Source organism: Simochromis diagramma, unplaced genomic scaffold, assembly GCF_900408965.1.
Source record: "Simochromis diagramma unplaced genomic scaffold, fSimDia1.1 OVJJ01000583.1, whole genome shotgun sequence".
Classification (NCBI taxonomy): Eukaryota; Metazoa; Chordata; class Actinopteri; order Cichliformes; family Cichlidae; genus Simochromis; species Simochromis diagramma.
This window is the reverse complement of record NW_024387285.1, coordinates 3,022,801-3,045,190: the sequence shown is the minus strand read 5'-3', so window position 1 is coordinate 3,045,190 and position 22,390 is coordinate 3,022,801. Positions and strand designations below refer to the sequence as shown.

The following is a 22,390-nucleotide window of genomic DNA, read 5'->3' as shown; positions in this document are numbered from 1 at the left end:
ACTCAGTCAGTGCGATCTTTTCTGCAGTTATGGATACAGATGCTCTGCACATCCTCTTATTTTGAGTGCAATTCTTTTGCCATGAGGAAGAAAGAGAAAATCTGATGTGGTTGCAACCTTAAATAACGCAGAGCCAGTGATGGAGTCGAGTTACCGTATTGAATTATTGTTTCACTCCACCCTTGGATGCTTCTTTACACTTCTGTGCTGCTCTGAGATTTTACTCTCAGGGAGCGCCTCATTTTGCCTCAACCATATAAGCCACGAATCCCAGCTTAAGAGATTAAAATATCACCAAATAACCATGAAGAACGAGAACAAAGGGGTCTGAAAATAATTAATAAAATTCCAAAACCCATCACAACAAATCCAGCACCATGAAAATTATATCTAATATAATAGTTATTCAATAAATGCTTAACAATTACAGTTAAAATCTACAATCTACACATGTATAGATATGACCTTTAAAATAAAGTAGCTGATTGCCTGATGAAGGTCTTGTATTAAAATCTTGTAGATGAATACAGTTTTGTGGGCAGTGAGTAAAGCGACCCTGACGTATCTGCAGCCGTAATAAGAGCTGCTTGTAGCTTCTTAAATATGCAGGAAAGGTGCTTCAGTGCTTCATTTATTATAGCAGAGGATACACTGAGCCATCATTAATGTGTTTTCCATTTCACATGATAATCTGAACCTACAACTGCAGGTAATAACCACAGATAAATTCTGAACATTACTTTGCTGTGACAACATTTTTAATGTATAAAAATCATGATATAAATAAAGATTAAGAGCTATAATTGCAGTCTTTAGGGTTATAATGGAGTTTTTCACTTTTTTCACTCATCTTTTCACTCTATAAGCTATTTCATTCTTTCTTTCTTTTTTTTATTACAGCCTTTGTTATGTTCCTTCACGTCTTTCCTTGTTTTTGCCACTTTTTCCATGAAGTTAAAGTGACTAGTAAAATGAGTTTTTTCCTCATCTGCTGAGCCCTACTCCATGTTTCACTGGCAGGAAGCCATTAAATTCTAGTGTATCGTGGGTGCCGTTGTGCATCATGATGAACCGAACCCTCCTACCCATTACTCCAGCAGTGAACATTCTTGCGCCATAGACTAAATTTTTGTTGCAGTTCAGTCTGAGAGCAGCAGGGGTCGCCCTCTACCTGCAGGTATTAGTTCATCACAGCCTGAGCTAAAGACATGCTTAGTACTGTAGATGCTTGTTTGTTTCAAGAACTTGGTTTCCAATTTGCAGTACAGTAAGAAAAAGAAGAACATCCTGAAATTAGCAAAGAACAATTAACTTTGCTGAAGATATTGTTTGACATTTTGATTTTTAAAAACATCACCGGTTTATTCACTAACAGCTGCAAACAACCTTTGGCTCTATTAATTAGAAACACTCAGTTAAACTGAAATATAATAAGTAACTTTACTCCTCTCACCAATCCACAGTGAAACTTTAAAGACTCCAGCAAATACTCACAGGCTTCCTTTAATCTGATAAAAACAGCCTCACAACAATGAGTCAGTGATCACAAACATGATTGAACCTCTGCTAAAGATTCTCAATTGCAACAGAAATGAATCACAACATGTTGCTACTACCATTTCAGTCATGGTGGTGCTCACTTCCCGCTCAAACCTCCAGTCTGTGTTTTCTCTGCTGGTCCTCGCTCTGCTGGCAGTCCCGGGAGCTGGAGGTCGGTGTCTTCTGGCGGGACCGGGGGGCGATGTGTGCAGTCAAGTTCCTGCGACTGGAGGAGATGATGGAAAACCCAATCATCAACCAGGGGATAACTTTAGAGCCACAGGGCCTCCTCTACACTAAGGTACATACAACCACCTGCCTTGTGTACCGTGCAGTGGCAAAAAACAACAAAACATAGATACACACATACAGCATAAAGAGAGCAATCGGCTTAATCATATTATACTAGATATACACCAGAAAAAGTTGTAGTAAATGCCGACATTAAGCCTGATAAGTCATCCACTAAAGTCAGCCTCAGCATCAAACCAAGTTCCTACAGGTCACATCCAGAAAGGCAGGAGATTTTAAGATTTTAAACTAAACACTAAACCTGACAGGAAGTCAATGCAAAAAGACTGGAGGCGATTAACAGATGAAAAAACAGTGGATTACAATAATCCAAGTGAGAGGAGATGAAGGCATGAACAAGCATCTCCAAATCACTTTTTCAGACTAAAGTTTAGCAAGATTTACTAACTGGAAAAAACAAGAGTGGGTCAGAGACTTTTTGTGAGCATCAAACATCAAGGACTGATCAAAAATGATCCCACGGTTCCACATGTTAGAGTTTACTGTGAATGACAGGGACCCCACGAGCTGCTTGAGCACTGATGTTCTCAGGAGCAATTATTTGTCACCTAGCCTTGCACCCTGATTGCATTAAGACAGTCGATTGAGCTGGATATCCAGTTCGTGAGGTTTCAAAGAGAGGTACAGTCGAATGATCTCGGCATAAAAATGATAAGAAACTATTTCAAAACTGCTGATAATATGACCTAATGAGGATATACAGTGAATATAAAAGAGAACTTAACCAAGAAAACTGAATGATAAAGAAGCAAAATCAGACCAAAACTCACCCACCGAACCCAAAAATCAGTAAACCAGTGAGGTAAACCAAAATCACTGCCATGCTGTTTGACCTGTGGATCAAAAGCTGATGATCAGCGGTTTCAAAGGCTGATGAAAGCAAAGACTTGGAACAGTCATTCTTATCTGCAGCCATCAAAAGGTCATTGGAGACTTTAATGAGAGCTCTTTAGTGGAGTGTAACTCTCTGAAACCGGACTGAAAGAATACTGTGCATCTCCAAAACTTTGCTTAATCGCGTCCCAGCAACCTTTTCTCTTGTTCTGGAAGGCTTATAAAAGGAGGTTTCTAGATGGACCTATAACTCGTGGTAAGTGATGGGTCCAGGTTTGTTTTTTTACAACATCAGTTGGACAACACTGAGATGTTCAAGTGGTAAGTGGCAAACTTAATCTGCTCAGTCTTTTGTTAGTCATCCAGCCCTGAGAGGAGGGAAAATCAGATGCAAACGTGCTTTAAAAGTGTTCAGTGAGCTGTTTAAAGTCAATATTATTTCATTCTCACATTAATCCAACACACTTCAGAGTCCCATAAAGAGCTGCATGTTGACAGATTTCAGTGTGGTTGCAGGAAATCTAATATGCTCCACATTATGTTCTGATTCAACAAAGTAGAGTCTCATCGAGGAACAGAAATCTAACATTGGGTGAGCTTTGGCACCACACTCACAGCTTTGAGCCTTTCACTGTGACACTTTGCCTTTTTTCTGTCTCAAATTAATCCACACATTAATCAGCTAGTGCCAACTATCACAGCCAATAAGGTGCAATATTAGCCATGCTTCTTCATCCCAGTTGGATAGAAATGCAGTTAATTTCTCAAAAGTTAAAAGAAATCTGTTTGTTTTGTATCTTACAGCTTCGATTTATTGACACTGTGCTCGAACGGCAGCCAAAGCTGAGACGTCAGCGGTGCATCTTCACTAAAGAGAGAGGTACAAACACAAAAGCCCCCAAACAGATTTATTCAGAATGAATTTGTGTTTCTGCAGTGAAATGATGATGTGATTTGTTTTCTTTGTCAGGGAAGAACTTTCTCAGAGCAGCCCAGATGAACATGAACTTTGCCACTTGGGGTCATCTGATGATGAGCATCCTCCCTCGCTACAGCTCCTTCACCACATTCAGCTCATCTTTCTCTGCGACCCCTGACCTGGTGGCCAACAACGCCCCCCATGCAACTGAAAAGGAGCCTCAAACTACCACTTCACTGCCAAGGTATGAACTAATCATAAGTTCATCTCACATTGTGATAGATAGTTCTTATTGTGTATTTTAGCTTGATTTTTTTTATTTTTATGTATATAGTACTGTGAGGAGATAAAACGTTTCCAATGATAATGCCAGTAGTTTGCCTCCAGGTCCTGGCCTCTCTCAGTATTTTTTGACTCTCTACTATCTCACTACGTTTTTCAACACTTGTCTCTGTGGGGCTGCAGTGAAGCTCCAGTAATCAGACTGAGCATCACTGAGGATCAGCCCTCTCCCAACATCCTCGACCAGGAAGAAAACACAGCTGGCATCATCAGTGCAGTGCACCGAACATCATCTGTGCCCACACTGCAAGAAAAACTGGTAAGTCATTAGCAATAGTTGACACGCCAGTGCATTCAGAGTTCACACATTTATATATGTAGCGAGAGACAAATTAGCCTTAGAAGAGTGAAACCGTATCCAGTAACAGATTATAAGCACTAAGAGTAAGGATCTAAAGCCACACTGGCAGCTTTGTGATGTGATAACGGCCAAAAACATTAATTTTTCTGCTGATATCACAGGTTTAAACAGCAGCTTTTAGAAGATCTAAACATGTTCTTATTGAGCTCTAATTTGCCATTGAATTTTTATTTGCAGTCCTCCGTAGAAGAAAGCGAAGATCAGCCTGTATCTGCTCTAAAGTACACACACACACACACACATACATGTCTTCACACACTTCACTCCACGTCCTCATCTAAAAATTAGGAATTAAGCACCATCCTTGTTTTCTATTTTTGTTCTTTTTTCCCCAAAAGGATGCAGGTGGAAGATTTTAAGTATATCTCAGTTCTTGGCAGAGGACACTTTGGGAAGGTAACAGTTTGAAGCTTTTCTGTAAAACACTGTGACCGAGCCAAACGTCTTCTCTTGTTTGTCCTCAGCTGATCAGGGTTAGATTTGCTGTGAATGTTTTCCAGGTCCTGCTGGCAGAGTTTAAGAAGACCGGAAAATTGTATGCCGTCAAAGCTTTGAAGAAAAGAGACATTGTGACTCGTGATGAAGTGGACAGGTGAGTGGACAAGAATGCTTTAAATCTGCATGCAGGTGCACGTTACGTGATTATCAATAAGAAAGCTCAGATTATAGATCAATGGGATGCGTTTGAGTTTTGCCTTCACTCAGTGTCTGTTATGGCCTATAGATAAAGGCCCAAACTGTTTTTGTATCTAGTTTCTAATCGTGCTTTTTAATGCTGTAAAGTTGGACATTTAAACACTGAGTCAAGGGGAATTGACTTCCTTTTGGAGCCAGCCTCAAGTGGTCATTAGTGGAACTGCAGCCATGGACGTTATTACTGAGCTTGACAAGAAAAACTCACTCTTTGCAGCTCTGAGGATAATAGCTGAGTGATGTATTTTTTTCTGCAGTCTTATGAGCGAGAAGAGGATCTTTGAGATGATCAACGCGTCCAGGCACCCGTTCCTCGTCAACCTCCACGGCTGCTTCCAGACCAGCGACCACGTCTGCTTCGTCATGGAGTATTTACCCGGCGGTGACCTCATGATCCACATCCACAATGATGTGTTTACCGAGGCTCAGACCAGGTCTGCATAAAAAGAGTAAACATACTGCCTGAGGGATTTCCAAATATTGATTTGTTTTCTTTCCCTGACAAAGAAAACAAATCAAATCAATGTATTTTTTAAGGTGTTGTTATCCAACATCTCTGATCTGTTGTTGCTATCATGTACAGGTTTTACTCAGCATGTGTCCTGCTTGGTTTAGAGTTCCTGCATCTGAATAAAATCATCTATCGGTAGGTGATAAGTGCCAAAGTGATCTCACGTTACAAGAAAACATTTGGCACCCTTCAGTTTGTGTACTCTGTGTTTTACACAGAGATCTGAAGCTGGACAACCTGTTAATGGATGCAGATGGGTTTGTGAAAATCACAGACTTCGGACTTTGTAAAGAAGGTGAATCCATTCAGCACACCTGTCTGTACTCTAATTTCTGGCTCAGCACAAGTAGCAGTAGCCACATTCTTACCTTTTATACTACTACCCAAACAGAATCAGTTTTACGATTTAAACTCTCCATACTTCCATCTGAGAGGACTGAAGTGTGTGATGTATCGGCAGGGATGGGACACGGCGATCGGACCTCAACTTTCTGTGGGACTCCTGAGTTTCTTGCTCCTGAAGTCCTGACAGACGACAACTATACGCGAGCAGTGGATTGGTGGGGGATGGGCGTCCTCATCTACGAAATGCTTGTTGGAGAGGTTATTCATATATAACCTCATATTCAGTTCAGCTTTTGCTGAAAGCTTTTAATATCATAGTGATCAATGCAAAGTTCCACAGTTCATCTCAGTTAAGCCTAACTCAGCATCTTTCCGCCCTCCTGCTAGTCTCCGTTCCCTGGTGAAGATGAGGAGGAGGTGTTTGACAGCATCGTTAATGATGACGTGCAGTATCCCACCTGCATTCCTCCCAATGCTGTCGCCATCATCCAGAAGGTATTCGCCTTCATTTGACCTCTTGCGTCCTGCATTTCTCGATTATTTTTATAAGTCACACATCAAGTTGTGACAGGATTTTAATTCTTTTTGGCCATTTATGAAATGTTAAGTACAATATGCATAGATAACTCTTCTGTAAGGCAATAGAGACTCATTGCTTTATCTAAATGTCAACCAACCAGCTGTGCAAATAGGGCGCTATGAGCCACGAAAACCCCAGCATCTATTTTTATAGCCATTTTCCATCTAGGCTAATAAACACACATTATCACATCAGCACCTACAGCATGTTTAGAATCACCCGTAAAAAACATCTCTTATGACTGTAAAAGGCAGCTAGAGTTCACAGAGGAAACTCACTTCATCCAGGAGTAGGGATGGGTATCGTTTAGGTTTTATCCGATACCGGTGCCAAATCGGTACTTTTGAAACGGTGCCGGTGCTTAAATGGTGCTCGAACTGGTGCTTAAAGAATGGAGAACACAAACTTTGTCCAAAAACCTGTTATGTTTTTATTTTTAGCAGTCTCTTTTTTTCTGCAAAATGATAAGCACCGTCCAGCCCCATGCACGGGGCGATCCGCGCTAACTCACTAATGGAGATTTACTACACCCGCAGTAGATGTGCTTGGTGTGAGGTCTCGCAGTAAGCTATCAAATACGGTGCATTTCTCGGCTTTTAAAAAAACGCTATGCGTCGCCAGGTGTTTCATCAGATTCGAGGTGTTACCTCCTTTGCACCGTATCACATTAAAGCACTTGTTGCAGGCTGCTGAGTTTGCCTCTTTTGCTGTGAAGTACAGCCAGACTTTTGATCGCTTCGCCTTGGGCATTTTTAATCTGTAGCTCTGCTCTAAAAGAACATACGTACCTGGGCCCGCCTACTATCCTTGGAAAGGTAAAATGATTGGCTAGAATCCAAAGTGTATGACAGCTCAGGAAAAAAAAGCACAGAAAGAAAGCACCGAAATGTGCGCTGCTTTTCGGTCTGGTTACTACCGTTTATGTCAGATTATGGCACCGGATACTGGTACCCATCCCTACTCCAGGAGGTTCATATGTAGATCCTTTTTGCAATGAGGTGATCGAACTATTTTTTTGCTTAACTCATATTTACTTCTGAATAATATTTCAGAAAGATTCTGGTGAAAACGTCATAATGCACCACACACTTTTTAGAACCTAATCCTAGAACCTGTAATTACTGATTTAAATTTGAGTATAAAATACGGCGAGTAATGAATTTCAACCTGAAACCTGAAAACATCCGTGTTTGTTCACAGCTGCTGAAGAAGAATCCACTAAAAAGGCTCGGAGCTGGAGAGAGGGACGCAAACGAGGTCAAAGGAGAGAAATTCTTTGAGGTATCGGATCCATATCAACTGTTTGTCTTCACTTTCTTTCCACTGAACTACTCTCCGACATGTAAACATCTAAACAATATGTAAACAAGCTGAGTAGTTGTTATAATCAGTGTCTACTACTCCTGATTCAGCCTGATGAGTGATGAAGCACTGATTAGTACTGATTAGACGGTGACTTAACCTGTGCAGACACATCAAAGCTCTATAAGCACCTCTATCTCCTAAATTATTGATTGATGAGTCAAAGTACTAAAGCTAACCTATTATTGTTGTTTTCTGCTCCATGTTTTTATTCTCTGATTCTGCTACAGTAGCTTTGCATGATTCACAGTTCAAAATAATCCTTATTTATCTCAAACTGGGCCTTGTTGCAGCCACTCCATTCACAAAGTAGTTGTTTTAGCTGTTTTTAGCATTTTTTTCTTACTGCCTCACCCTCGACAACACAAAGTTTGAACTATTTTCTCGATGACATCATACACTGCCAGGATCAGAAAAAACTGCCTGAAACTGAGGAGGTAGCATAGTCTCACAGGGATAACCTGTTTTTTTTTAACTTTGTGGCTCTTTTGCAGACCATCGACTGGGAAGCCCTGCTAGCGAAGAAAGTAACGCCGCCCTTCCTGCCGTCGATCAAGGAGCCCACTGATGTCAGCAACTTCGACAGCGAGTTCACTCAACTCCAGCCAACCCTGTCGCCTCCCTCCAAGCCCTTCAGCCTCTCCGCCGAGCACCAGGAAGTGTTCGCGGACTTTGACTTTTGCGCCTTGCATGGGTGAACTTTAAACTGACATGACCGCAGGGGTAAATTACAACCAGAATGTCCAGGTTAGTGTCCGCACTGGCAGGTAACCCACGTTTATCATAACCACAACCCTCCTATGGCAAGCTACTTTATTTATATATTTTTAGATAAAAAGCATTAAAATGCATTAGTAGGGGTTTACAAGAACAATGACAGGACTTTTATATTTTTATATTTTGGTCTGCTGTTGTGTTAGTTGATTGGTTAATCAGTCAATCATTAAAATTGATCAGTTATGAGTCCTTTATTGAGTACAGAAGTGAAACATTTGCAGATTATAACTACAGCTGTGAGGATTGCATTCCTTTTACCATTTAATTTCAATCCCTTTTTAAGGTCTGACTTCAGACTTGTGATTGCCAGTGGCCTGTGATTGATACCTTTTGACAGCTTAGAGATTGTAAATAAAAACTACAAAAAAACGAATGAGTAGGTTAAACGAATAGTTTAATATTTTGAGAAATAAGCGCAGAGGCTCAGACAGTGATATCAGTCGATTTCGAGACTCTGCACTTTACAGATTTGGTTGCACTTCATTTTACGCCGCACTGATGAGACTTAACGAGATGGCAGTAAGTTCAATTCGTTCCCTGTGAGTGCCAAGGCTTCCATTTGTCATCCATTCTGTTCAAATCTTCTTTGGATTGAATTTTAAGGCATGCACAAAGGGAGGAGGGTGTAAGCATATCAGTCTCAGGATCATGTCTCTGCCTTAGAGATACAGCGAGGAGTTTAGTCATTCAGGAGCAGCTTAGAGTAGAGCCATTACTCCTCCACATGGAAAGGAGCCAGGTGAGGTGGTTTGGGAATCTGACCAAGATGCTTCTTCAACACATCCTAGTTGAGGTATTTTAGGAATGTCTAAGTAAGAGGAGACCCTGGAGCAGACCCAGGACAGGCTGGAGGGATTAAATCGCTTGGCTGGCTTAGGACTTGCCTTGGTGTCCCCCCAGAAGATCTAAAGGAAAAGGTTTAGTCTGCTGGCTGGCTGGCTGGATGGATGGATGGATGGATGGATGGATGGATGGATGGATGGGTAGGTGGGTGGATGGATGTCAAATCCCATCCAGCCTGGATGTTGTTGTGAAGTTTGTAAATGTAATATAATTATCTGATCAGATACAGGTCATAACTCATGGATGATTATCCATGGTTGCCAATGTCCATACTCATATTTATTATTTATTTTCTCGTCTTACTAGTGTGCCATAAAATAAAGTGCGAGCATAAATCTTGCTTGATTCCAGCTCAATGAAAGTTTCCCAGCCTGTCTTGATGCTGACTGTAAATGTTTCCGCAGCTCCATCATGTTCAAACTGATCCCATGGCTAAAAACGCTGACTGTTCATGCTGTCATTGATCTGACAGCACAACAAAGATAAATAAATAACCAGGCAGCATCATTTTTTTGTGTTTCTGACTGAGCAAACAAAGTGATAGTGACCCTTTATAATCTCTGCAGAGAGCCAAAGTTTGCCCAGACCGCCAGCCTGCTCTCACCTCCTCCTGCTGGTAGTTTATTTCGGAGATCTGGTGAAAGGTTGAAACAAATCTGATAGAGACAGACACGGGATGCTTGAAGAGTCTATACCTTTATCATCTCTAGATAAATATGCTATGTGCAGATCAAAAACAGGAGGTTCAAAATATAGTTCTGAATTTACAGTAGCTAAACTCTAATAATAGAACTACAAATATCCTGGCTTGTGTCAACTAAGCCCTCACATGTTGTTATTACGACTTCACCTCATGTCGCTGTTATTTCCTCTGCGACACTACACGGGTTTCTCCTTTAGCGGCTACGTCAGAGGCTTGTGCATAAAACCAGGCATGTGCAGCTGCCTGCTGTGGCGATCCTTGTGAAGTAGCTTTGTTTTACACTAAGTGGTTTTTGTAAATTTGCCTCTAATACAGCAACAATTTGAGTTCCTTCATGTTTATTTATAAATGAATGAAGTGAATAACTGTCACACACTTCCCCAATTGTTCATTCTCACTTGATCGTGCATCAGTGCCAAGCAATTACCACATGCATGAAAGACGAAATGTCTCATGTATGATGACATGATATCACAACAAGCATGATGATATCACACAGGAAAGCTACAAAGAGGAAGACCGCTTTGCGGTAACTTACACAAAAACACTGAAGAAGACTCAGATTAAATCGACAGCCTGAAAATTAACCAAAGTTTTAGAAAATGTGTTTGAGCAGCAGATAGATCCCATCGAAACTTTATTAAAATGAGTAAAAAGGACACTAGATTATTCCAAAGGAAAATCATGAGCCATCCCAAAGCCATCTGTCAAGTCCTGATTTTAACACTAAAGAAACCAAAGCTAGGAGATAATCAAAAGTAACAAATTTAGTAGTAAATGTAGGTAAAAAGCTGACTTCATATGCTATAACTTGTTCTGAGCAGCTACCTATCCCAACACTTGTTTCTGTTCCTCTCCTGTATGCCACGGACACATTAAACCAGAGCAGGTTTACTATTGAAACTATGATCATTTACATGATAGTGAAGTTCAGATTTTGTAGTATAGAATTGATTTGGTTAAATTTCTCATCTCTGGTACTTATAAAGTTTGAAGTGGGCCTGTAAATGTGGACGTCATAATTAAACAATCAGCTGATTCTGAAGGGGTCAGATGGGATTACCTCCTGGTTCTTCCTGATGCATATTTATCATAAATGTGCTTGCAGTTTGATTATGTCCACTCAGATGATAACATGGATAAACCTGGGAGCATAAAGTCATCTTCATAGCCTCTCCAAGCCTCCTGTGTGCTGGCGACAGATAGAGCTCGCTTTGTGGCCTTTGCTTATCATTTTCTCCTGCAGAGGTTCAGTATGTGCTGCCGTCTCTATGCATCACTGTGACAGGCTTTGCCCACTGCCTTGACCAAACAGATGAAACAAGCTACTCTGACTTCTGGTTTAAAACCTTTTTAAAAAAAGTGTTAATTTCAGTCCAACATGTGTGAAGTCATTCCTTCGTCTCTGTTACAGCAGTAGGAAGCGCATGGCACTGTGGTGAACTTGTGCACTAGAAAATCCTGTAATCACTAGCAGTATAAAAGAAGCCATAGATAATCTATTATAGCCATACTAGTGATAAAGTATCTGTATTTTGAATTTAGTGACTCATATTTAGTGAGCTCTACTGATATCAAGGCAATAAAAAATAAAAAGAGGAGGAAAAAGCCCTGATTTTGTTCATGTGCTCCTAGAAATCCTGGAATTTGCCTGCAGCTGGTGACGAGCTGGGGTTCAGATGAGGCCTGGGGCTTTAAAGTGTAACTTAACACTAAATCCATCGTTTGATCAGCAGCATTTCATATTCAGTCATGTTTACTGTACAGGTCACTGATCCGGTTTCAGAGAGATATTGACGGCCTAAGCACGAGACATCCATGAATATTGTTTTCTGGGCTAAATCTGGTCAGTGTGTTACAGGCTTAAAAAGACTGACATCCAATAAAGTGAAAGATGAAATGTCTTTTCTGGCTATTACAAAGACTTGAATTCACAGTCACAGTTACTGAGGCCAAAATCCAGTCGAATTAGGTTCAGAAGTGAGCAGCAGATTACTCTAGCAAGCTTTCAAAACTGCATACAAGCCATTAATTTGAGCAACTCGTTGACAAAATTAGAAGTTTACCCAAAGGGTGAATGGGATTTTCTCCTGATTTGTTTTTTTTTTCAATAAGGAAAGTCAAAGTTACAACTTCAAACCTTCAGAGCTTCTTTATCACATTTGTATTGTAAAAAAAACAGATAATTACAAAGATACTTATTATGACACACTGAAGGGGCTTTGTGTCATGTTCAAGACTTGAGTCAGGACCTAAATGCGGCTTGCTCACCTGCTCAACCAGGTGAGCCGTAATGTGCCAAAGTGGAACTCTACTGGTGACAGCACCAGAATAAAAATTATCCAGGATTGGGAGGAAAAAGGGTTTATTTCACTGATTCTAGGCATCTTTTTAACAACTCAAGAGTTCCTATTTTACCTTACATTCACACCTGTGGTGCAGTAGTTAGAACTGTCACCTTATAGGCTGGGTTTTAAATTCAGGGTCAGTAGTTGTGCATTTCCCTGTTCATCCTGTATCTGTGGACCCCAAGTGCGAGCCCTGCAACCCTGACCTGGGTAGGAAAAGAAAGATGGCTGGATGAATTCACATGCTGGGACATAAAGACTTCTAAAAAAGGCAGCTTTCCACCTTTCACATCTCAGTGCTGTTCAAGTTTTGTTTTTTTAACTGGAGTTAAAGCCCCCAATAAAGAAAAATCTGCATCACTGCATCAACTTGGCACTGGAGGGCCTGCTTTCCCTCTCTCAAATATTGTTTTGCAGTTATTTAACCATAGCACACACCATTTTGATCATATAAAGGGATGTATTCAGGGTGTTATGTTGCTCTTTAACAGCTCTGAAGGCCACCTCTGAGCAGGACACTGAACGCTGCACTTGCTGTCAGCTAATTTCAGAAACCATAGCAGGGCAGTCAGGTGGTTTAACTGTTGTAGCACTTTAAGTTTATGCTGCTGAATATTACATGTTACTTCTGTGTCAGTACTGTATGTATTTATGTACTCTATGTATGTACGTGAATCCTGACTGGGAATGTCAGTGTGTACAGATGTACTCTATAACGATATGCATATCATCTGTGTTTTAATGTACTCTTTGTTGTCAATAAATACAAACAGAACATTACAGTTAAAACTTGGTAAAAAATGAACTTACTGACATCAGTTTACAGGCAGGTACCAAACATCAGCAGGTTTAAAGGCATTTAGTGTAAATAATGTGGGGTCACCACTCTCATCACTTAACAACAGAAACCTTCACAGCAGGGATGTCACACTTCTCCCTTCTGTCAGCGTTACAAATTTCACACATGGACCAGATTGGAGTCTTTGCCGAGCCAATTCTGGCCCCCGGGCCTTATATTTGACAACCCTGCTTTACAGAGAGCAGTGACCAAACCTGAGTGTTTCAATCACATTTAGTGCTTATTTTTGTCTTTTATTCAACTTTTTAAAAAAAACCCAAACAACTTATGTGCCACTTGTACACTGATATTTTAAACACCACCTAACTTCAAGGCAAGAGAGCTCAGTTTGACATTCAGAAAATACTTAACATGGATCTGCTTTTCCTTCTCTTCCTCTTTCTGACTGAAGAGTCAAACATAACTGAGAGCCAAAAGCTGAGATTTCAGACTGCTCTTAACGCTCAGATTCAAACTTTTCTTCTGTTCTTTGTATATCCCTAATATATGATGATGATGCAGCGTGGTTTGCTTTGTGACTGGTGTCTGGTTTCAACAAGCAAAGACGATAGCTAGACGAAGAATAACTCTTCATTAAGTGTTCAGATGTCCTGTTTATGGGGGAAAGTGTTTAAGACGAGCCTTTGCAAACCAGTGGTCACATCACATCAACTAAATCCAACTTCTATACACAGCCTATGCTCTTTTAGCTTAGAAGCCCCGCCCACTGGGTGTTCAAACCTTCTGTTTGCAGATAACAGCTAAACAGAAGACAGCTGGTTTAAAGAGGGAGGAGCTAAAGCAGCTTGTTTCAGACAGAGAACGAACTGAGAGGCTGTACCAGAGATTATTTTGAGCCGTGAATCATGGAAAGCTAGTCTAGAATCCAAGAATAAAAATGAGCCCTTTAATGTGCCGTTAACACTAAGTGCATCTTTTGGTTCATAAAATCACAGGCAGCACTAACGAGGTGCTGAGACTGAAACAAGGTCCAACTCCAGTTATCCTTTCCATATTAAGAGATGTGAAACTATCAACAGTTACGACTGCGAGCAGACTATCAGGTTCTTTTATTTATTTACGTCCGCTTCTCAAAGTGTAGCTGGAATAATCAAACGGAGCCAGTGACACACGTCAAAAACACCCCCACATGCAAACCCGTGACATCAGCTGTTGCGCATCACACGGTGAAACACCAACACTGAACGTGTGTTTCAATGTTAACTGTAAATACGGGTAAAGGGATTGTGTTAAGGCAACACTGCGCACAGATACCTCTGAGGTTTGGATTAATTTGTTACATGAAAACAAGTCAGTTTCCAGCCAAGAACAGGAAACTGCTGGGAGCACCAGAGTGATTACAATCCTCCTGAGACGGTCCGCTGTTTCAGTCCAAAAAGTTTCCTTTTGATTTTTGTATCTGGATAAAACAATTAAAGACAAACACTTTCTCATTCTCCTGTTTTCATCTTTGTGAAAATACAAAACCAGTCAGAGATTAGTTGACTCCAGCCTCTGTGGGGTCAGACTGGATTCAGCGTGTTTCTGTGGTAAACCTTCTCCCACATCACCGTCCTGCAGATGCAGAAGAAATCCCACAGGTTGCAGAGGACGCCACGGTCGAATGGATTCTCCTCGTCCTTGCAGGTCTTCAGGTACGAGATCCTGTGGCGGGACATGAACTCCCAGGTGGTGCAATTGATAGAAATCAGGTACAAGTGGGAGCCTAGCAGCACCACCACAACCACGGAGAAAATCCCGACTATGCACAACGCTGCCAGCAGAAAGCCATTCACCCTGAACCACTGCTCCCACGTAAGAGCAGGAGAAATGCCTGACCTGAAACACAAGGAAATTACACAACAGGAATAAACTTAGATCTGTTTGGCTATAACAGAAGTGCATCATAAGAAAAAAATCTGGGTCAGTTCAGTTTGATTAATTCACTGGTTTGTCCCATAAAAAGTTGTTTATAAGAAAACTAAACATAATTTAGCAAGATTAAAATCATCATCAGTCACAGAATTTGCTGATAAGCAAACTACTGAACATCATAAGCCTGTTCTCACCCTGAATACTGACTAGTAGGTATAGAATGCATGCTTCTTTTTTTAATCTTATATACAAACAAAGCAGAAGACAATGATGAAATGCAAAAAACTGCAGTTCCTCTAAAGTCCACTTGAGGCTTGCTTCAGTTTAAACAAACTGCTTGCCTTCTATGGATAGTCTGCAACCATAGTGAGGTCACCCACTGCTTCTGGATGCCATATTTTGAAACTGAAATCAAGGTTGAAGAAGTTATCAGCTTCTTGACGGTTGCAGAGCACAGCCACATATGCATCTGTTAATAACAAAATACTAGAAGCGCAACCACCAAAACTGAAGCACAAACTTTTAGTCAAATCCATTAAAAATGCTCGAAAAAGCCATCAAAAGCATAAAAACGCTCAAACTGTTCAGTTCAGAGGCCCAATGGAGAACTAGCTGCTACAGCACACCTGGATTAACTGGTGAGTTCAATAAAAATCCCATTTACTCATTACTATATTGGACGAACTTCAATTTTTAGTGTTGCCACAGAGACCAGCACACAGCAAAACAGCAACACAGTGGTAACAGAAAAAAAAAAACAATGACTCTTTAAAAATGACAGCGTTGGTCACGTCACAGGGGTTATGTCCAGCGCTTATATACAGTCTATGATTTATCTTTGATGAGAAGCCTGCTGCCTGACAGGACAAAAACACTAATGGTTTCTTTTTTGGTTGATGGGGACATCGCTGTAGGCCAGAGGGAATACATGCATGTCTCAATGTTTAAACATCTGCTATAAAACTAAGCGGGATGTAGTACATTACATTACCTTGATAGAGTAATTTAAAATATTACATTTTTCACAGGGCAACACGAAATATCGGTTATGTATTTTTGAGAGTGAATGAATTAACAAACTGACATGTTTTTTTATTCATTCTTCTGTGTCCAGGGCAACACTGGTTTCAATAAATGTCATGAAATATTGTTGAAAGGTTTGCCCACATTACCCCGAGTGTTTTCTTTTATGCTTTACTCAGCTGATAATCTCAGATTATTACTCAGTAAAGTTTAATTACCACAGAGCTTACTTCTGCCTCTGTGTGTGCACATAAACCTCTGCTCCACAGCGGTGCCTTTAACTGGAAACCTTAAAATGAAGACGACTTGAACTTTATAAGTGTGCTTAAGCCACCTGTCACAGATCATCCTTACACAATTTAACCACTCAGTTCAGTGATGTTCTCCAAAAGTCACAAGTTACCCAATTCCTTCTAAAGATAAAGCGGCAGAGCAGAGTACACTCAGTACAAGATAAGTTTTCACTGAGTCACTGCTGGAAGGCAAACTGAGGCCACAAATATTCCCAGCAGATAAGGACATTTATCTTAGAGGCTGGAGACGGGCGGAGGCATTTAGCAGACGTACAGAGCGACGTGAAGGCCCGACAGCAGGGTGAGCAGCTGCACCAGCAGGTAGATGATGAACCAGCGGTGGTTCCTCTCTCCCACGCAGTTCTCAATCCACGGGCAGTGATGGTCGAAGCGATGGACGCAGCGTTTACACATGTGGCAGTGCTTCGCTCTCATTGGCTGCTGCTTGACACACATGGAGAGAAAATAAAATAAAGGTGCTGTTACTAGGAAAGGTTGATCGCTCTCCAGATTTTTTAGATGGTTTCTTTTGGGTAATGCAACCAAAAGAGAAAGTTAAATCCTTCTACAGCTGCACTGATTAGTTGATTTAAAAGAAAATCAATCTGCAGCTCTTTCTGCAATTAAATCAGTGCTGCAAACAGACTCGCAGACAACGCCTCAGGGCCGTAAGAACATTTGTTGGGCTGTAAAAGTCCCTGATAAGGAAATAGGGGTAAGATACATGGGTGTGGCTGAGATCAACACAGAGAACATTTTTCTGCCACTGAAAAAATACAGTACAAAAGGTTTTGACTGAGCTTTGTCTGGCAAAACTTTTTTTTTCTCTTTCATGGTGGAAACAAGCTTCCATACTTGAATGAACCAATGCACTGGGGGAATTTGGTTAATGCTGGCCTACAACTGAGTCTTTGCAAACTCTGACAGTGTCTGTGAGCCAGTTTGCAGGGCTTATTTAATTATAGAAGAAAAAATAAAGTGAGACTTAATGTAGCAAATTTAAAAAACACAGTTTGGTTGTTAACCAAAGAAAATGACTGGACATCATAAATCTTTAAACAATGACAAAGGTGAGTCTGTGGCTCTTCTTGACTGGCAGGTGCAAAGTCTGAACTTCAAAGCAGAACATGTTTATAGCCTGGTGAAAAAAACAGTTTTAACCTTTTTAGATAATGTTTTTTATTTGTTTTTTTATATAACTTAAACTCAGAGGTGTGGACGCTTTGATTAACAGGCGTGCCAACAAATAAAAGCTGGACAAAGCTGCGGTGACATTACCCATTCGATTTCACATTTTAAGACCTCGGCGTGTTTCATACTTGGGCAGATTTCTGGTGCACAAAGGCGTGTTAAAAGCAGAGCCAAAGCCACAGAAATGGCCTCTATTCCAACAGATACTTCTTTTTATTTACTTTTCGCTTTCCAGTAAGCTCAGCTACCATGTAGCTTCCATCGTCCCATCAAATACTTTCACGCAGTTCAACCAACAGTCAACCTGAGGTCCTGTCCACACACACAGGTCATGTAAGTGGTGGTATTAGGCTGCTGAAAACTGAGCTTTTCAATAGCTTTTTGTCTCAGGGAAAAATTAAGACTTTGTTTTGCAGTGTCACCTTTTTTGTGAGATGAGACTGTGTGTTGTCTTGTTGTTTGTTAGTGATACACCTAGGCTTCTGATTGGTCAACATTCCTGTATGGTTAGAGTTATGTTACCACCTGTTGCTGTGGCACTTTTGACAGTTCATGGCCTCGTTTTGTTTTTGAGTTTTTTCTTGTGACTTGTGATGCAAAACAGTGTTGCTGTTGACGGGGTCTTATAAACAAAAGAGGAAAATTCCAGTTTTTAAGAAATCCTCGTGTACGTGTGGATGTAGCCTCAAATTCACACTATTTTGAAAGCCAAGTTTCTTTCAGGAGGAGGATGTTTGTGTCTTTGGCACCATTTTAATATCAGCTGCTTCTCCTGACATATGATGCAGAAAGACACCATTTAAACCCAACACACAGAATTTGATGAGTTGGAAATGCGGTCACGTCAAACTTGGTGAGCACTGGAATTTGGCAGCTGGCAGCAGCTGGCAGCAGCTGGTTACCTGCAGCAGGCAGTATCCACAGCGCCTCAAACGAGGGGTCGATGACTGAGGGATCATCGCCTCCATTTCTTCATTCGGACTCTGAGCGCCCTGTGTAACACAAACAGACGTCAGTCACAAGTGTTCACACGCACACAGAAACACTGCAACCTTTCAGCATTAATCACAGGTTAGTACAGGTTTTAGTCCATTTGCTGATAAGAAAACATCACATCACTGCTGACCTCTCCGCAGCAGAGAAAAGGCAGTTAGTGGTCACCACTATTACAAAACATTATGAAACCAACCTTTCACAAAGTGTTTTAATCCTTAAAGAAGGTAAATTAACTGCTTCTTATATAGTGCTTTTCAACTCTATTTGAGCATTCAAAGAGCTTTACACAACATGTCTCATTCATCCATTCTATCTAATGTTCTCACTGACTCTGATAAACGCATCAGGAGAAACTCAGGGTCCAGTATCTTGTCCAAGGATACTTTGGCACACAGACTGGAGCAGCCAGGGATTGAACCTTCTGCCTGCCTGCCTGCTGAGCCACAGCCAGCCCTCAAATTAGGATCTACTTTGAATTTGTAATCCAAGTCTTTTTAATTAAACTCACCTTGACAGTGTCATTGAGCACAAAGCCGGGGTCCATCAGGGAAACGGCAAAGTACAACAGCACTGACAGAACGACCAGCAAGAAGAAGAGAGCCGGCAGCAGCAGCGCTCCCTGCTCCTCACATCTCCGCAAGCCTACACACACACACACACACACACACACACACACACACACACATGTAAGAGCTAACAAAAAGTAAGATATTCTCCAAGATTTATGTAGAAATGTGGCAGCTAAATAATCTTGCCCTCCTGTGTAGAGAGAGGGCAACCCTAACAGCGGAAAGGACTTTGGGTCATAGCATACATCCACTGTTTTCATAGTATCAGCTGTTGCCTTCAGAGCGGAGGTATTCTTTGACTTGTTGCAGAACAAACGGATTTCAATTCTCACTTGTTCCTACCACTATTAATTTTTAATTATGTGATTTGTTGGGGTTTCAGGGTGTATGTGTTATCTATGCTGCTGACTACAAAGCACACGACCCCTCAGGGATAATATACTTTATTTTAATCTTGATATTGAAAATGTACAAGAAACAAAAAAACAAAACAAAACAAACAAAAAAATCTTCATATTTGGTTGAGACTGTAAAGTCACAAGTTGTTAAAACAAATGGGAAATTACTTTTTTCTTCATTATAACTCTACTTGTATACAACTTAAAAAAAAAACATTATTATATGGGTTCATATAAGTATATTAAGGCCACTGTACATCAGATATTGGATTTTATTTATTTATTTTTATTTAAAAATTTATTATTTGAATATATATGACAAATTATTCAGTCTGGAAAGGCGTTGCATTGAAATATTTAATTTAAAAATATTTAATTATGATATGACCATTTTTAACCCAAAAAATATATATATTTATTGGAGGTTTATGTATCTATTTTTATTTAGGCTCATTTCTTATGTTTTTAAATAAAAATATTCTAATTTGTCGAGTAACTTGTAACAGCAACTGACAGATACATGTCAGGTGGTAACAACTACATAATTTCCCTTAATAAATGTAGGTAATATAAATAATAAAGATACTCGAAAATGCTCAAGTAAAATAAAAATCCTTATAATTGGAGCCCAACTACCATTCAGCTCCATCCTGTTGCTAAAGGCTAAAAGCTAGCTGGTTGCAGTCTGAGTGACTTACTAGTGTTGTGCAGGAACAGAATGACGGTTATGATCCAGGTGAGCAGTGTGTGAGCGACCCGGACCAGAAACCCGCTCCGAAACACGTTCTGCACCATATTAATAACAGCACCTGTCACCTGTCACCGCTGCTAACGAGCCAGCTAAGAAGGTTAGCATTACCGAAATAAACACATATATATTAAATAAAGACCGAGAAGCTTTAAAATATACTACAAAGCAAATGTAGAAATGTAGAAAATAATCTGGAGTCGATTACAGGCGTAAATACGCATTCAATCAAAAATAAAACAACCGACTTCTGTTTTTATGTTGTTCATTCAGTCTACTTCCTTGTTTCCCTACGGCGGCCTGTATAGGTCAAACCGTTCGAACTGACCATGCGCAAAAGGTTTTCGCAATAGTAAAATACGTCGGCTAATGTTACATTAAAGCACCGTTTATTTTAAAAAGATTAATTTCGAGTTTAAAAATCGTTTTTTCCCATCAATAAAAATTCTTAGAAAACAGTGACGTCACTTTTTTCTCCCTTTTTGTGTGTGTAAAAAAGGTTGACACGAGCATCTGTTTCATTAACTCACAGGTAGTTTTGCGGGTAATGGCTAATCCATTTCTGTAATTAAGTGAGCGCAGAGAGTTTAGCCTGCTCTTTATCTTTGGCTGCCACCGAGAAGCTTCTAGAAACTGTCTGAAGCTTCTGGGAAGCAGCTGATTATCGGAAACTGCACAGGAAGTGTCAAGAAACGTTACTGTCACAGGGTTAATGTGCCAACAATCTGACATATAATCAAAATGTTATGTAAGCCACAAATCATCTTGCTGAGAGCGCCATTAAATGATCAAGTCAACAAATTTATATCAATATTAATAATATAATTATCGGGGGGGGTTTCCCAGTGGTGGATGTAAGTAGGTGCTATACTTAAAAATAAAAATGCCACAAGGTTAAAGAAAAATGTCCTATGTTAAGTAATCAAAACCGAAAGTATTCAGTATGACACAATGTCTCTTTTCAAGATTTTAACTTAAGATTTGCAGCTTCCAAGTGTTTTTGTTTGCAAACAATAATAATTTGTCACATGCAGGATAAGAAAATAAAATACAGTCTTTTAATTTTGTTCCAGTGTGCACAGGGTGCCAATCCTTCTTTTCTTTTTTCTTTCTTTTTGTTTTTGAAACATATGATAGGACAGAGAACAGGACAAAACCTGATACAGACCAGAACACTTACAAGATAACATAAATACTGGTATAAACATTCAAATGAGTGTAGTCCATGCAGGTGTGTGTATTACTCTGTTCAGTGTGAAAGTCTTTTCATTTCTTCTTGTTTTACTTCCAAGGAGCCAGACTTTCTTCTATTCTTTTTAGGTGCCCTTGAGCAATAGTTTTCCAAGCTTTTTGAATGCCCTGCTTTTTCTCTCATTTACAGTCCAGTACTCGTAACTGACCATATTCAGGGAAATCATGAATATTGACCTATGAATCATTCGTGCACAAGAAAAGCAGAAGAAAATCATTGGGAACAGGTTTTATGAAGTGATGAATCCAAATCTAAAATGGTTGGTTTGAGTCGTCAGTATGTAAGTGTCTACAGCCTCTGTCATGGTTCTGAGCTTCATTTGAAACTGTGAAGTTTGAGATGTGAAACTGGGTGGGAAAAGCATCAGATTTTCACCATGACAATGAGCAGTGCAGTAAAAGCATGCCTGGATAGAAACACACCACTTAAAATATAAAGAAATTAGAAGTGGCTCAAGACTTTTGCACAACACTGCACATAATTACATTATACTTTCTGAGGAACTTGCGACAGGCCCAGTTACCACAAAAACTGCTAATTAACTTATACCGCTCCACCATCGAGAGCCTTCTGACCTACTGCTGTACTGTGGAGGACAAGAGAAAACTGTAGTGGGCAGTGAGGGCGGCAGAGTGGGCAACTGACACTTCACTAATCCCCCTCAGAGACATTTATACTGGCAGACTTCAACAGAAAGCCAGTATCATCAGCAAGGACCCCTCGCACCCTGGACACTGA

At 40.3% G+C, this 22,390-nt stretch overlaps 2 protein-coding genes across 2 annotated transcripts; one reads left to right on the top strand and one right to left on the bottom strand.

The window, feature by feature from the left end:
- The first annotated feature begins 1,136 nt into the window (after positions 1-1,136).
- Positions 1,137-12,476, top strand: LOC120716079 (serine/threonine-protein kinase N2-like). Its single transcript, XM_040003427.1, has 14 exons — positions 1,137-1,840; positions 3,490-3,565; positions 3,656-3,848; positions 4,070-4,205; positions 4,485-4,528; positions 4,646-4,703; positions 4,808-4,899; positions 5,258-5,434; positions 5,584-5,646; positions 5,730-5,806; positions 5,972-6,114; positions 6,244-6,351; positions 7,637-7,717; positions 8,293-12,476. The coding sequence occupies exons 1-14, from the start codon at positions 1,592-1,594 to the stop codon at positions 8,494-8,496; spliced, it is 1,701 nt and encodes a 566-aa protein (XP_039859361.1). The 5' UTR covers positions 1,137-1,591; the 3' UTR covers positions 8,497-12,476.
- Positions 12,477-12,776: 300 nt separating this feature from the next.
- Positions 12,777-20,837, bottom strand: zdhhc12a (zinc finger DHHC-type palmitoyltransferase 12a). The gene is made up of 5 exons (XM_040003430.1): positions 20,351-20,837; positions 19,194-19,327; positions 18,592-18,681; positions 16,773-16,939; positions 12,777-15,146 (listed from the first exon to the last, which is right to left on the bottom strand). Exons 1-5 carry the CDS (start codon positions 20,445-20,447, stop codon positions 14,831-14,833), a joined length of 804 nt encoding a protein of 267 aa, XP_039859364.1. The 5' UTR covers positions 20,448-20,837; the 3' UTR covers positions 12,777-14,830.
- Between the last annotated feature and the right edge of the window lie 1,553 nt (positions 20,838-22,390).